Genomic DNA, 16,056 nt, shown 5'->3' with positions numbered 1-16,056 from the left:
GAATGTTTTTTTTTATTTTTTTATGAAGGTTTGTGTCTGGGGGTTTATTTAAATGAATTGAATAATAATATTGAATAAATGTACATACAGTACATCTTCAGGTGAGTGTGTGTTGCTTCATCCATATGCGTGTTCATGTTAGTTAGTGGTACGATACACTGTTACAGCTGTGTTTCTCTGTTAGTGTGTGAGTCAGTGTGCATTTTTCTGTGCATATACAAGTGCATCTATGAGTGAATGTGTGCGTTCTTGCAAATGTGTGCGTGTATGTGTCTCATAGACAGAAACCACCCCCAGCCTTTTCCCAAGCTGTTCCCTTCCCGGATCCTGTTTTTAGCGCCGGATGAGGCAATCTTTCCCATTGACTCAGCCATGCAATGCAAATAACCCCAACAGCATGCAAAGAGCATGGAAATTCGTGTGTGTGTGTGTATGCGTGTGTGAGTGTGTGAGAGAGTGACAGACACATAGGCACACACACACACAGATGGAGAAAGTGAGCGATAGTTTGAGTTTGTGTGTAACACACAAAGAAAACACAAAGATGGAAGACGTGTTATTTTGCCACTGGGTACTAGTTTAGGTATTATCTAAGATGGACATATGCAGTTGATTAATATACACTATGAGTTATGTTATTTCTACCCTGTGTGTGTTTGTGTTCATAAAACTGACCCATTTGCATGTGTTGATATCTACAATAAAACATTTGGTTCGCCTCTTGATCAGCAGTTGATTTAATTGCAGTCGGTCAACTTCACTGTCAGTTTTCAATCATTTGTACTGCAGCAAACTCTGTTAGGATACAAAAACTCTCACGCACACTTGTCATCTGTAGGATAGACCACTTAATAAACTGCAATAGGCAATCGTCATAGTTAAGTCTGGTGTCATACTGTACAGTCTGATCTAGTCGGGGCTTAAGATGTAATGCACACAACTTTTGGCCTACATAAAAGTAGAAATAACAGAAATGACCAATAACTGTTTGAAATGATTCCTTTTGCATTTTAACATAGCACTGAAATTGATATGACTATTATATCTTACTTAGTAAAGAATGGTTAACTCAAACATTACTGTATGTCCTCTCATCATTCTGTCTAAGATCCCCAAAATAGACTGACTGTGCTTTTGTGTCCATATTCTAAGAAATTAAAAAAATGATTATCTATAGTTGTACTGTACCGTTGCCATGAGACTTTTGAATGTGTACCAATATCTAAGACTCATTGGGATATGCCAACCCTGAAAGCTCACTAAATAATTGTTGTGTAACATTTGTTAAAATGTTTTACTGGTTAGTACAGTCATAGATGGCCATTTATCTTAATAAATGAAATAAAAATAAAATAATAAAATTAGGTAAAATAGAATAACTTTCCTATGAGAAATATTTTTCTGTCTGAGGCTAGTGGGATAAAATAGCTCAAAATGAGGTGGTGCAGTAGTTTCTTTGCTAAATGTAACTCATTTTCTAGGTTACAGTAGTTGTTTATAGCAAAAAAAGTGTTTATTCACTTCAACTGACTCTAAAGCTACAACTGAGGGTTATTATAATAGTGTGTCACAGTATCTTCAATTGGAACAGTCAACCATGTCAGACAGTTCACTTTAACTGACTCTGAACATTTCTGAATAGATCCACAGCTGCAACACAACAATATTTTTAGTTAGCTTTGTTTGTCAAGCCTGCTTATATATAATCAGTTGTCCCAGAATGGTACTAACCTTTTGCTATGAGTTTTGCAACTGCAAAGTATCTGTTACATCTGTGAACCATAACACTGGTTTTCCCCAAACACTGGTTCGTTTAGCTTCTGTTTACATGTGCTCATTGTTTCTCAGGTTGAGTTTCCCACAGAGTATTATGCAAATCAACTCTTCTTAGTGGGGATAAAGCAAATTGACGCCTCTCTCCTCTCCCTCTCCTCTCCCTCTTATTTTTCCCAGATTCCTCTGTGGCAGTGCCAGTGTCGTGCGCTGCCTTGTTTCCCATGGACCTCAGGGTGGGAGAGCGGGGGATGCGCCCTGGTTCGGACACGGCGCTCCTCACCTCGCTGCATCCGCCTTTACTCCTCACCCCGTTCTCCCCTCAGCCCCGCACCTCCTTCTCCCAACAACAACTGCACCAGCACATCCGGGTAAAGCATATAAAACATAGAGATAGTATAATCTTCTTTATTATAATGTGAACTGATCTGAATAACGAAGGCTAGCTTCTTGTATTGTCTTACCGGTTGCTTTATACATGTTGCTATAATATAAATGTGTGTGTTTGGTGGTGGTGTAGTTTAACATGGAGCAGAGGAGGCGAGAGCAGGAGCACCACGAGAAACACCAAGAGTTGCAGCAGCTAAAACACAAAGACAAGAGTCAACAGAGTGAGTCCATTCTCACACACACACACACTTTCACAAACTACACTAACATGTTATTACAAGTTTCATTTTACATTTGAAGTTGTGTTTTTTTCAACTGAGCTTTTATAAAAAAGCTATTTCAACATCTTACATAATAATGTGTTAATCATGGCAGAGAGGAAAGTCCCTACAAGAGATCTTATTCATCTTTATTGAACAGTGTTACTCCATTTTTAAAGCTGTTTGCTTTGAAATGAGCACTAAATATAACCCCACAAGTGGAGCTACAACAGTGGAGTTAAATATAGCTTTGGGTCTGTGTACATAAAGTCCCTGGGTCAATATTGACTTGATCACTCCTAGCACCTCCTGTCACCTCTGTGTGCACACATTTGCACACGCCTGCACACACACATACACAAAGAGATAGCAGTGGACATACTCTCAGACAACCAGTGACCTGCATCACGCACAAATTTGCCAGAATTTCCTACAGTATTGTTCTGTTTGCATTTGTCATATATTTTATTTGGTTGGTTGTGCACTCAGTGCTTTTGGCTGGGCTTTTTTTACGATGAAGCAGTTGCTGAGGCCTTTTATGTATTTTGACAGGTGCAGTTGCCAGTTCCCTGGTAAAACAGAAACTCCAGGAGGTGATTCTTAAGAAGCAAAAACAGGCAGCGCTGGAAAGAACAAACTCCAACAGTCTGACTGCACCTCCTGTAGCATACAGGTGACACGAAATGCACACACGTACACACACACAAAGCACAAAAGTAAACACTGAATATGCATAATGAACATATGAGTTATGCTGATATCTTATCAACTCTAAAATCTGAATTTAAAATAAATGTCCACCATATGTGGTGTGACTGTTTACCCCAGTGGTTGTATGTCTATTTATGTTTGTGTGTTGTGGTTTCCCAGAAAGCTGGGCCCAGACCCCAGTTTATCCTCCCAGCCTTTGGTCTCGTCTCCATCACAGCCTTCTTCTGAGGGGTCAGAGGGGACACCGCTGCGCAGAGCAGGTAAAACGTGACATCCGCCATAACACGTCAGCTTTGTCCAGAGGCAGGGCCTGTATTGATCGTGCTGTAAAAGCTATAAAACAAAACCGTCATGGACCAATGCTGATTTCCCTTCATATCCTTTGTACTTTTTTTGTTTAAACCTGCAGAAACCCTGGTATAATCACAGCCAGTCACATACTTTGTCCCTTTTTAACTTGTAGTATGCAAGACTTCATTAACTGGAAATAGGTTGAATCACTGTTGTTTTACCATTTGTGCATAAGTAACAATCCCCACGTTGCTTTAATTTGTCAGCGTCTGAGCCCAATCTGAAGGTGAAACACAAGCTGAAGAAACACCTGAACACCCGCAAGAGCCCGCTCACCCGCAAAGAGAGTGCCCCGCCTACTGTCAAACACAGAGTACCTGACGCACTGGGTAACTACACACACACAAATGAATAAGAGTGGTAATGCAGTATTCTTGTTTGATATGTGGTGAAAATCACAACAATGTTTTTTTTGTTTGTTTTTTTCCCACTATGATTAAATTTGATTTCACTAATGTGATAAAATTTAATGTCAATGAATTATGATAAAGATGCATAATCGTATTCTAAACTCACACACCTCCTGTCTCACACCAGACTCGTCCCCCAGCAGCAGTAGCACTCCAGTCTCTGGCTGCAGTTCTCCCAATGACAGCCTGCCCAATGAGAATGGGCTACTGCCATCTGCAGGCGGCCTCTCACATGAGGTTAACACACACACACACACACACACACACACACACACACACACACACACACACACACACACGCACATATACACACACAGTAAAACCAACTAAAACATCAGTTGACAAAACCAGATTAAATTAAACAAAATAACTAAACCATGTTTTTACATCAAGTCAGTGATCATGATAAAGGCTTGATGACGGGAAAAATATGAAAGACTAGAGATAAAACATTTCCTTTTTCGCCATTCAGAAGGGCTCTTTTGTCTTAGAGATGGAAAAACATGAGCATTTTAAACAAGTAAGAACGAGTTCCTGTTTCATGTACACGAGTTGAGCCGAGACGCTGAGTAATGACATGTTTAAAGCAATGACACAAGAGTATGGGAGCAGTGAGTGTTTGTCAGCTGTTTATACATAATGCATTTAATCACAGAAAGTCACCCTCTGTCACACCTGCTGTGGATGTCTGACTCATGATTCCCCAGTGTCAAGACAGCTCAGGGCAAAACACTAGCTTAGGTTTAATTTAATTAAACACTGACATTTGGTCACTGCAGCAGAACATGTTAAGAGAATATAGCAAAAACCAGTTGTGTGGCTGTACCAGAGAAGAGATTCATTATGGCATACATAACCAACACTTATTCTAAATGTCAAATGGGATTTATTTTATTGTCATGAACACAATTCAATTCAAATTTCAATATAAATGTATTCTTTTTGAGTAGCAATTCTGTTTGGCTTTTGCAGGCTCAGAGGCTTCTGCTCAGAGATGGCACTCTCGCTAATTTCACCATCCAGAGTCCCTCCACTCTGCCCACCATCACACTTGGACTACCAGCCAACGCCAGGGTAAACACTGAACTGCAGCAGACGTCTGTCATAACAACTCATTTCTTCTTGAATCATGTCTTTTCTCTAAAACAAGTGAGAAAAGTGCTCTTTCAAACATTTTACCAAGTCAAATGAAGTTGATCACTAGATTGGCGAAAAAATATCATAAAGACAGATTTTAAATGAACTCTTGTTATGTTTATAGAAAATCATGTTAGATAGACAAGTTTTATAGACTCAGTACAAGACAAAATGTCTTAAGGAGATGTGTTTTAAGATGCAGTGTAAAACTTAACTTACAAAACTCACATAACATAACATCCCATGATTCGGAAATCTCAGTGAACTGAATCAATGAATGAAATTCTGCTTAAATCAGGAAGTAAATAAAAAAAAAAAAGGAAGCATGGTGCCCTTAAAATGCTGTTTAACTGTGACATTGATACATGTGAGTTCTGTGTATTGAAATTTAAATGGCATAAGAGTTTTTCTTATCACCTCACCTTGACTAAACCCGATCATCTACTGTCAACATACAGAGATATATTCATCTTATTCTTTGTTGTAAATTCAGCTGTGATAGAGTGTCAGATATCATGTTATATGTGGCTATAAAGCTGTTGAACTATCTGTGCGCAGGCTGAAGGAGACCTGTCCTCTCTGAAAGTCGGCCGGGTGCCAGTGGTTACAGCTGGGGGCACGCAGGTCTTCCTCCCCCTGAGCAGAGAGGATCAGGCTGGTCAGCTGAACCCTCACATGCCTGTCATCATCCTGGAGCCCTCTGGACTGGTACACACTCCGCTACTCAGTGGTGAGACACATATAGTGTAGAAATGTATATGCATGTGCTTACGTGTATGGCCAAAAGTTCAACAATTTAGGATGAAACACTGAAAAATAATTATTAATTTTACTTTTACATTCTGTAACTGATTTACTTACTGAGTATGATTGGTATGGTATGGTAAAATGCAAAAGGTGCCAAGTATTCACAGCCAATATGTTAAAAGCCACAAATGTACACATACATATTACATTAGATATATATTAATCAACTTAAAGGAAGCAGCGCTTTCATTAAGGTCTTTTGACTTTATTGTCTGAAATGTTAGAGCACCACCCAGTGGTTACATTTAAAATAATATTTTTTTCTTTGACGGATCAGCAAGTAAACTGCTTTCACTTTGTTATCTTCTGACTCCTTTAATCCAGATCCACCTGTGCTCTCAGTTCTACTTCAGCAACTCATAAAAAAACACCTTGTGTGTGTTATACATTTGGAAATTAATTTCTTTTACATTGCTGTTTTACAATGAAAAAAAAATACAATACAGCAGCAGAAAGTTGACATTGTAGTAGCTATGTGTTTATTTCTGTTTGAGGAACTGTGTGTGAATACATTCAGCTAATTATTTTTCTTCTCCTTTGTCCCCAGTTCCAGGCCTAGATGCTGTCCCGCTCCAGTTTGCCCCCCAGTTAGAACACCTGGCTCCTGGAGGCACCCAGCCCCACAAGCCTCTGAGCAGAACACGCTCAGAGCCCCTCCCGCAGAGCCCACGGACCCTTCACGCACATCTCCTCCAACAACAGCACAATACACAACTACTAGAGAGGCTCAAACAGCAAACCCACCTGGGCAAGGTATGGATGCACTCACCTGTATTCAGAAACATGAATCCCTAAATAGTTTTTCACAGCTAATACACATTCCACACAGCAACATACAGATATAACCAATACATGAAACATACACTTGGTCACATCTACATGTATACATTCATGCCCCTGCTTGTATCACCGCTGACCCTTATGCACTCACACAGATATGTTCAGATCAACAGTGTCAGTGACAGATAACATGGAGTGTTTGCTAGGATATGGATAGAAGTGTGGTGTTGATTGAGTTTTTTGTCTATAATGAGTCTAGATATTTGAAATTGTTGTTGTGGGGTTCAGTCCAGTGTGTGTTTGTGCACTTCTTCTTTGGTTTTGTCCATGTTCAACTGGAGGTAGCTGTCAGCGCACCATTGTGTGAAGCATTGCTAGGCTGCAACAGAGTAATTTTCATTTAGCAGACCAAGTAAGGCAGGGTCATCGAAGTATTTTAAGTATGTGGTGATAGCTGAAGGGCTGGTACAGTCTGCTGTCTCACTCCATCATGTCTTTATGCAAAGTGCAAAAACACATATTTGCCTGCATGTGTATTTTTGTCAACCTAAATGTGTGTATGTGCATGTGCAGCTGATGTCCAAGTCCAGCGAGAAGCCCAGACTGCATCAGATCCCCTCTGAGGATATGGACTCCGAGGATGGTGGCGGGACGTCCCCTACAGAGCCAACCTATCAGAGCAGAGCAAGGGCGGAGTCGCTGAGGGAGGCGGAGCCAACAGCATCCAAGAGCCAGGAAGACCAAATGAACTTGCAACATGCACTCATACTCAACCAGGTTGGAAAATATAGCATACTTTCACAAATGAGATATACACACACAGAAAGCAGGTAGATGGTAGTAAAACCACTGACCTGCTCTTCATCCAAAAGTCCTGTAGATGGCATCCTAACACTTGTACTTGCTTGGTTCTAGTTACTGTTTCATGGTTTTGTGGTTTGACAACTATTCATAACATCAAAGTGGTTGTTTCAGCATATGAGGATAGGGTGCATGTACTGTAAGCTGAGCTATTACTCTTTCAGAATCAGTTGCTGATCAAACAAACCACATAGTGAGAAGTCAGGCTTTGTTGCAATGTATGACTTCACAACAAACAAATTCAGATTAATTTATATATGGAAGAAACAAAGCATCAGTGATGTTTTCAGTGTTAGCTATAGGCAGGGGAATTGAATGGTTTTAGTAACCTGACTTTTAAGGTACTGAGCATAATCAAAAATTACTTGCAGATTTAAAGCAGTGTACTTGATATTGACAGACCCAGTCTTGAAGGTGCAGGTCAGAGCAGCCACATTAAACAAGGAGAAAGTTACGTGATTTCCAGCACAAATACAAATCACGTTGTGAGTTTTAGTTGGATGTACAGCTGCATACCATATGCCTAACAATACAACTGAAATTTATGAGCACTGATATTCTCCATAGATTTGAATAAGACCCTGTGCTTTCTACAGTTTCGCTAACACTAAACTTAGGCTTCTTCTATGTTTATGATATTTACTTAGAATTTTATCTAAGACTATGTTTCATCTTAACAACCCCACTCTTCCTGTAGTCGTTGCTATGGGAACAACAGAAGCAGCTGCAGCAGCTGCATCGACAGATGGAGACCCTGGCAGTGCCCATGTTACGTAGCAGCGGCGGGGTTGGTAGTGGGCTGGGTGTCCATCGCCCCCTGTCACGTACACAGTCCTCCCCAGCCTCCACCTCCCTCACTCTACCTGAGAAACCCCTAGGCCTGGCCGCACAGGACGCCAGCAGCAAACCACGCTTCACCACTGGTGAGTCACACATGCATATACAGTATTATATTAGGTATGTATAATCATTTTATAAATAATACTTGAAATACAGGGTGCCCCCATTGAGACGCCTACCATGGAACCGCAACATTCCTGGTTTTAATCCAGCTGTGGACCTTTATTGTGTGCTGTTCCCATCTCTCTCCCTAATTTCTGATCATGTCTCCAGTATGGCTGTCTAATAAAGGCATAAAAAGCTTCCAATGGTAATAATAAAACAAAAATGATACTTTATATATAGTATTATAGTTCCAAGCCACTGTTCCAAGTGAAGGAAACTCAAAAATGAATGGCTGTCTCCAGGAAGTCTCACTCATGATCAAACTAAAATAGACAACGAAATGTGAATACGTTTGGATAATTAAAATGTCAATTAAAACTTAACTAACACTTTAAAGTATAAAACAGTGCAGCTTTAAAAGTGTTTTAAAGAAACGACTTTAAAGATTTGCCAGCTGGTTGCTAGGCCTACTTTGACTCTGAAGTCTGTAGGTGTTAGTTCACATGTTTTAACTAGGGGTGGAGTGTTTATGAGTGCATGTGCTGTCTGACCTGTGATCCTCATGTGGGAAAGAAGTGTTTGAGATTCCCTGTCCATGTCTTCCCGAGGAACCAGATGAGCCATTCTGACAGTCACTAATCAACTAATTCTAATATGAAAACAAGCTTAATATAACATTTAACTTTAATGTTAATTGTTTTGGAAAGTAATAAAAATGTATAAGTGGCAAAATAATCTGAGAAAATAAAGTGAAGCTGGGGCGCCCTATAGCTTAGCTGGTAGAGCTGGTACCAAGGCTGGCTCTTTGCTGCAGCGGCCATGGGTTTGAATCCGGCCTGTGGCCCTTTGCTGCGTGTCATCCCCCTCTTTCCCCTCAATCTTTAGCTGTCCTATCCAATAAAGACAAAAATATCTTTAAAAAATCAAAAAATGAAGTGAAGTGAAGCTTCTGCCAGATGCCACAAATATGTCTAATTGTAAATACATGAAACAGAAATCTGCCGTCTGGAGTAAATATTGAGAAAAAGGGGTCAGTGTTAACAGTCTTTTGGCTCCTAGTGTGAATATAGTTGTGTAAAATATTGAGAGTCATTCTGTTTCACCTCATTTTTTGTGTATTTTTGTGTGTTTGTGTGCAGGCCTGGTGTATGATTCTCAGATGCTGAAGCACCAGTGTACATGTGGAGACAACAGCAGTCACCCAGAGCATGCTGGGAGGATACAGAGCATCTGGTCCCGACTACAGGAGAGAGGCCTGAGGGGACAGTGTGAGGTACAACATGAGATAATTGCACACACACACACACACACACACACACACACACATACATTTATTAGACTAATCTGGTATTAGTAATGTTGTTGAGGAGGTGCTAAGTTGCCTAAACACTGATATTGTCTTATTAGTCTTATGTGGTCATCATACTGAATGGAATTTTAAAACATTCTATTTGAATTACTTTTCATGCTGAACAAACTTACAAGAACCTGATTTGATTTGTCTTTCTGGAAAAAGAGAGGTTGGCTTTTTGTGTTGGAGCAGAATTTGTCTCTCTGTTTAACATTTCTGTTCATTACATATTCTACATTCTACATTATACATGTGCATATGATTCCCTATGTAAGGTCATGTTCTTGGTCCTTGGGGCTACAAAATGGATGCGTTTTGTCTCTTTCTATATTATCAAAGTATTAGAGATGAGAAAGTCGAATGAAAATGTTCTGTTCATATAGAGTATTCGTGGCCGTAAAGCCACTCTGGAGGAGCTGCAGTCAGTCCATACAGAGCGCCATGTGTTGCTCTACGGCACCAACCCGCTCAACAGACTCAAGCTGGATAACCGCAAACTGGCCGGTATGCTACCCCTCAGATCAATTTGTACATTTGTGTTGTTTTTTCTTTAGTTACTTCTTTAAGTGATTTAATAGTGAACATTAAAGGCTTTGTAGAGTAAATGTGATCAGGAACATCAATACCAAACAGTGTTACAGATGTGCGATCCTTTCCATTACAATAACTGAAGTTACTATATCATAAATATAAATACATTTTTGTCATTGAACTATGTTAATTGAGTTTAAATGAAATTAAAAACATGTGATAGTGCTACATGGCCTCATCAGACATAGTTATGCCATGGATATTATGACAGGTCAGGTCAGCATATGGCTTTTCTTTATATTAGCTAGCATAAAATGATTCTGTTGAAAAGAATAGTTAACTAAAATGTAATTGAAGGAATGTATACATATGCATTCATTTTTATGTTTCTGTTTCCTCAGGAATACTCTCTCAGAGGATGTTTGTGATGTTACCATGTGGGGGTGTAGGGGTAAGATACGAGACACACACACACACACACACACACACACACACACACACACAACTCTATTTTTGCTCTTAATGAAAGCAATACAAAATGACACAATCACTGCGTTGATGACAGACAATATCATTTCAAAGAAAAGCTACAAAGTCAAGCAAGAGAAAATTACAAGAAAGACAGGATATTAAAGAGGAAAAGAGAGTTGGCTTGGCCCGATGCTAACGTTTGCCTGACAGTCCGTGTCGGACCATGACAAGTCAGACTAATGAGAACAACATGTCCATGACCAGGGATAAAAGAAATGCCTCGGATTTCATTGTCCAAGCCAGATGGTCAGTAATGCCAGTTTGTGAAACAGACAAACAGAGGGGAGAAAAAACAGAATGGAAAGGAAAATTACCAGCAATATGGATGGATTTGGCCTCGAAATGGGAGAGTAAAACTGCCACTTTTACTCTCAAGTCACAGCTGAAAGTTTGGTCATCCATGCCCTAGAGAAGGTCTTCTGTTTCCTTTTATTGCCCCAAAAGGATTTTAGAAGTAGTCAGCCTTCATACGACACATGTTCTAAATATTTCCACGCTATTTGTTTGTGCTGTCATTCAGTGGCTTCCATCATTTGTCTGTAGGTTGATAATGACACCACCTGGAATGAGTCGCACACCTCTACGGCATCACGCATGGCAGCAGGCAGCGTTGTGGAGCTGGCCTTCAGAGTGGCCAAAGGAGAACTAAAGGTGAGAATCTAAAACCAAGATGGGATAGAGCCACACGTCATTCTGTCATCTCCACATTAGACTTCTTACTAGTTGAAATAATTGTTGTGGATACGTTTTGTTGACTCATTCCCAACTTTTCATCCGTCTTACATATGGCTCTACAGACGGTTATCACAAAAAAATATGCAAGCAATAATACACTAAGAACGTTATGGAGGCAGGGGATGCCACATTGCAATACAAACAGTTATACTATAGTATTGTGTATGGCTATTTATTTATTCAGTAGTAGGAACAAGTAGACACACACACACACCGAACCTGTGTTGGTTTATAATGTCAAATGGTGAAAAAAACAACAACGTTTGTTAGGCTGAGACATAAACATGACAGTTTTAACGTTATACCCATGCACACAGACAGAGTCACTGCTTTTCAGGCACTGGGTCATGGGACAAAAACTGTTGTGAATTAATTCTGGAGTCTTTGTTTTGTTCCTGTACATCAACTGCAAGGGTCGGAAAGACACACCAACTTAGAAATGCATCCGGCAAAGAAGTGTGCCTCACCCGGCCTTAAGGAGCTACTAACCCACTTCAAAGATGAATGGATTTTAGAAAAGAGTTTTCCCGTCACATCATGTTCCAAATGTTCTTCTTTTCCGTCTCACAATGATTAAAAGTCTGGAAAAAACATGGAATTCTCTTTTTTTACTTCTAAATGGTCAAATGTAAAAATACAATTGGCAAGTATTTATAGCTGGCAGCTTCAAACCAGACCATTTTAGACCAAAACAAAATAAAACAAAAGCAAGCAGGCAGAGAATGAAAAACAATAAACAGCACTCTAAGGCTCAGTTTGTACTGAGCAGCGATAGTACGATAGTTCCATTGTCTTTACATTGCCACAACTCACACATTTCATCTTGTGTATTCATGAAATGTTGTTTAACTTTATGCTTTGAGTTTTACTCTCTGGGATAATGAAGATCTTCATACTGTATGTGAACCCAGTATGAATTAGTATGTGATCATAATGGAAACTTACTGTAAACAAACTTTATATAAACCAGGACACATTACTTGTTGTCTGCTGTTGATCTTTGCATTAGAGATCTGTCAATTATTTCCTGAATGACTTTGGATTGTGCCTTTTAAGGAGGATGTTTCTTCATTTATGTGTATACTTCTAGATTATACTAGATTGTAGTCTCTTCACAGTACACTTGAAGTTCTTAATATCCAGTGAAACACTGATTAATAACATCTTTTTCTACACAGAATGGCTTTGCTGTGGTCAGACCGCCAGGGCATCACGCAGACCCCTCCAATCCAATGTAAGTGTATATGTGTGTGTATATGTAGATGTGTGTGTGTGTGTGTGGTAGTGTGTGTGTGCTCAGCCTGACCACAGTGTGTTTTCCTGTTCTACTGCACTGTCAGCAGCTTCTCTGAGGAGGATATTTATGAACAGGACAAAATAAAGAAGATTAATACACAATAGCACAATCCTCTACAGCTACTGTTTTTTTTTCATTTTACATTGTCTCTAAACCTCCTCTCTATCTGTGTCTATTAGGGGTTTCTGTTACTTCAATTCTGTGGCCATAGCCGCCAAACAGCTCCAACACAAGCTCAGTGTCAGCAAGATCCTCATTGTCGACTGGGTAAGACAGCTTATTAATTTTGGCCTTATACATACTTTCACTATTGTTTATATTAATAAAAAAACCCTTGTCATTATCCCATAGCGTATGTAGTGCTAGAGCATGCCTGTGACACTCAGTAGTGAATTTATCTCCTGTGTTATTGCCATGTATAATATTAATATGTCTTCCCTCATTCTGTTGCTAGGATGTTCACCATGGCAACGGCACCCAGGATGTGTTCTACAGCGACCCCAGTGTTCTCTACATCTCGCTCCATCGCTATGACGACGGAAACTTCTTCCCTGGCAGTGGGTCGCCAGTTGAGGTGGGTGACGTCCTGGACATTGTCCCTGACATGTAACAAATAACAGCATGTTTTTAACTGACTGGTGCCATTGCATGAATGAAATGCAATGTGTTCTTTTGGGTTTAGGTTGGTTCTGGAGCGGGTGAGGGCTTCAATGTGAACGTGGCGTGGACAGGAGGACTAGACCCACCCATGGGAGATGCTGAGTACCTCGCTGCATTCAGGTACAACCAACTATTGCTCTGTTTAAACGCTGCAAGCTTAAACGAGACATGAGGAGAGATGTAGATGGGTGGCAAATTAGCCACATCAGCATTTATTGTCTTTCTCCACTCTTTTATTCCAAGTTTTTGTTTTTAATTCATCACTCATTTCTATATCGTGCTGATCCCATGTTTTTGTGAATTGTAGAGAAACTGTGTACCAACTGTTCTCAGATTCAGACAGACACAAGAAAAGTAAACAACTTTTTAAACTTATTATGGGAGATCTCATCTAAGTTTGTGGAGTTGGTGTAGGACAGTGATGGAAACATGGATATCTTCTGGGTTGTGTCTGTGAAGCCACAAAAAGTATGACATAAATAAGTGTCTAATCTAAATATTACAGTAAGTGTAGAGAAAGTGAGCAAAAAGAATTGCTGTTTCATCATGCTCTGAACATTAGCCCAGTACATATTGAAAGCAGATCTGTCTGTAATTGATGTCTTGGATGGGAAATCTAGTAAATTAGGCAACAGACAAAAAAGTTAGTTTACTGTCCCAATAGTTTTGCCACCGCCTGTTTTCCAGTTTTTATTGATCAGGATATGCAGTAGAGCTGTAATCAGACCATTTCTGTCATTTCCTTTACACTGAGCCACAACAAACACACTTAGGCTGAGCCTCTGATCAGCTTAACATTGCCTCTGACGTACTTCTTGCGCAATTAATAATCCTTGTCATTTGGGCAACATGTGTCTGGCGTGCCCTGTTTCCAGTAACTTCAGATGCTTTACAGTAAATGGTCTCCAGGTCTTGTGTTTGACAGATTAGGGACTGTTACTTCCTGCTTGTGGGTTGGATAATTGTGATAGGTGGGTGTTTGGCACCAATAAAGTTTCAGTAGTGTGGGCTTTTTGGTTGTCTGGTGCATCCAGCCCCAAGGAAACTGTGACAACCGCACGCTTACTGGAAAAGGGGCACAGTGGCAAAGTCGCAGACATAAGAGGGGGGATGCATGCATATGTTTATATGCAGCACGCACGCATACACCCCTTAAAGTGGGTGGGCCTTGATCCTAACACTACCTTCAGCAATGATGTGCCTCCGTGCATTTAGTTCCTCTCATTACTGTGTACCTTCAGTTATACACAAAAGCACTTACAATCAATATGAGACTTATTCCAACAGAATACTGCTCATTTGAGGAGGTTTGGATATCAAAAAGCAGAGAACCCGATGCTTAAGGAGGCTTTCCTGACTTCTGAAGTGTTTCTGGTTGTTCACCCTGTGACTTATTCCAAACAGTGTTTTTGAGGTAACAGTTCACATCCATTTGAGTGACATGTCCAATTTTGCCAACAGTCAACATTTACCTACAAGCTGAACACGGTGGTTAGATTAGGTTACATCTACACAGGGGTTAGTCAAAGAATTTGGTATACAAGAGAAAAAGTGTATACCAACACTCATCTGTCTGGTGCTGACAAAGCCCAAATGCCCCTATGTACTGTATGTATATTGTCCTTTTGTTAGTGCCTGTGCCTATTGGATGGATAAAACAGCCATTTACTGGATTATGGTGATAACATTTGTTTGCAGATCCAGCTGTTCACAATTAAGACTCAAATTTGTCCCTCCCTGTTTGTCCCAGAACTGGACAGAAAAAGCTGCGTTCTCTAAGTAAAGTACTCAAGCAGTGAGCTTTGTACCTTCCAGAGCTTATATCATGACAAAATACAGAACATTTTTTGAGAAGTATTTAATGACAAAATTGAGTTGAACCAGTCTCCACAGTCATCAGATCCAGTGAAAGTAGAGAGGGACAGGCCTCTTTGAGTTCAATAGGAACCACTAAACTGATTCAAAGTATCATTTTTATTACATAATGCCAACCAGTATTCAGATCTGGACCTAATAAAAGTTCTAAGTAATTCTCTGTTTGTTTCAATCTGCCTGGAGCCCCAGATGGTGAGGGTTCACCACATCAAAACTTTTCAGATCCTTGTCTGCTCAGTTATAGAAAATAATAGCAACTTTAAGATGTGATGTGAGTTGGGGTCACAGATCCCAGGTGAAGCTGCAACTGCATGTTATAGAAAGTAAACATTTTCAAAATCAAGTTGTGCCTTTTACAAAGGTGACAGAGAAAGAACTAGACATAAGTAATGCTTTTGTTGTATGACAGGAAATGTGGGTAGAGAGAGTGAGAATGACGTGCACCAAAGGTGGACTTAGACAATTCCATGGTCAGTTTCTTGACCACAAGGATGCCAGTACAGGGAAATTGTATAGTCCAATATCGAATACAATGTTTAAATAAGCCTCACAGGTCCAAAACATCAAGGGTCATCAACCCAGTCCAAACGCTAAGAAGACAAGGAGAAAAAAAGTTACCGTATATTATTATTATTTATTTTATTTGAACAG

General features: G+C 40.0%; 1 protein-coding gene across 1 annotated transcript in view; it reads left to right on the top strand.

Moving 5' to 3' along the window:
- Positions 1 to 16,056, top strand: part of hdac7a (histone deacetylase 7a) — a gene marked incomplete in the record, with an annotated part of 49,999 nt that overhangs the window by 29,824 nt on the left and 4,119 nt on the right. Inside the window, 19 exon segments of the mRNA XM_035656166.1 lie at positions 1,954 to 2,144; positions 2,294 to 2,384; positions 2,976 to 3,096; positions 3,294 to 3,394; positions 3,692 to 3,814; positions 4,023 to 4,132; positions 4,868 to 4,969; positions 5,591 to 5,762; positions 6,387 to 6,592; positions 7,193 to 7,396; positions 8,178 to 8,403; positions 9,565 to 9,698; positions 10,160 to 10,280; positions 10,709 to 10,758; positions 11,382 to 11,489; positions 12,752 to 12,807; positions 13,050 to 13,137; positions 13,325 to 13,444; positions 13,553 to 13,650. Of these exon segments, the coding sequence (XP_035512059.1) occupies positions 1,954 to 2,144; positions 2,294 to 2,384; positions 2,976 to 3,096; positions 3,294 to 3,394; positions 3,692 to 3,814; positions 4,023 to 4,132; positions 4,868 to 4,969; positions 5,591 to 5,762; positions 6,387 to 6,592; positions 7,193 to 7,396; positions 8,178 to 8,403; positions 9,565 to 9,698; positions 10,160 to 10,280; positions 10,709 to 10,758; positions 11,382 to 11,489; positions 12,752 to 12,807; positions 13,050 to 13,137; positions 13,325 to 13,444; positions 13,553 to 13,650 (2,422 nt within the window).

Source organism: Morone saxatilis, unplaced genomic scaffold (assembly GCF_004916995.1).
Source record: "Morone saxatilis isolate NCDOM2014 unplaced genomic scaffold, NCSU_SB_2.0 Contig15, whole genome shotgun sequence".
Classification (NCBI taxonomy): Eukaryota; Metazoa; Chordata; class Actinopteri; family Moronidae; genus Morone; species Morone saxatilis.
Note: the sequence above shows the minus strand (reverse complement) of the source record. Positions and strands in the feature narration are given on the sequence as shown.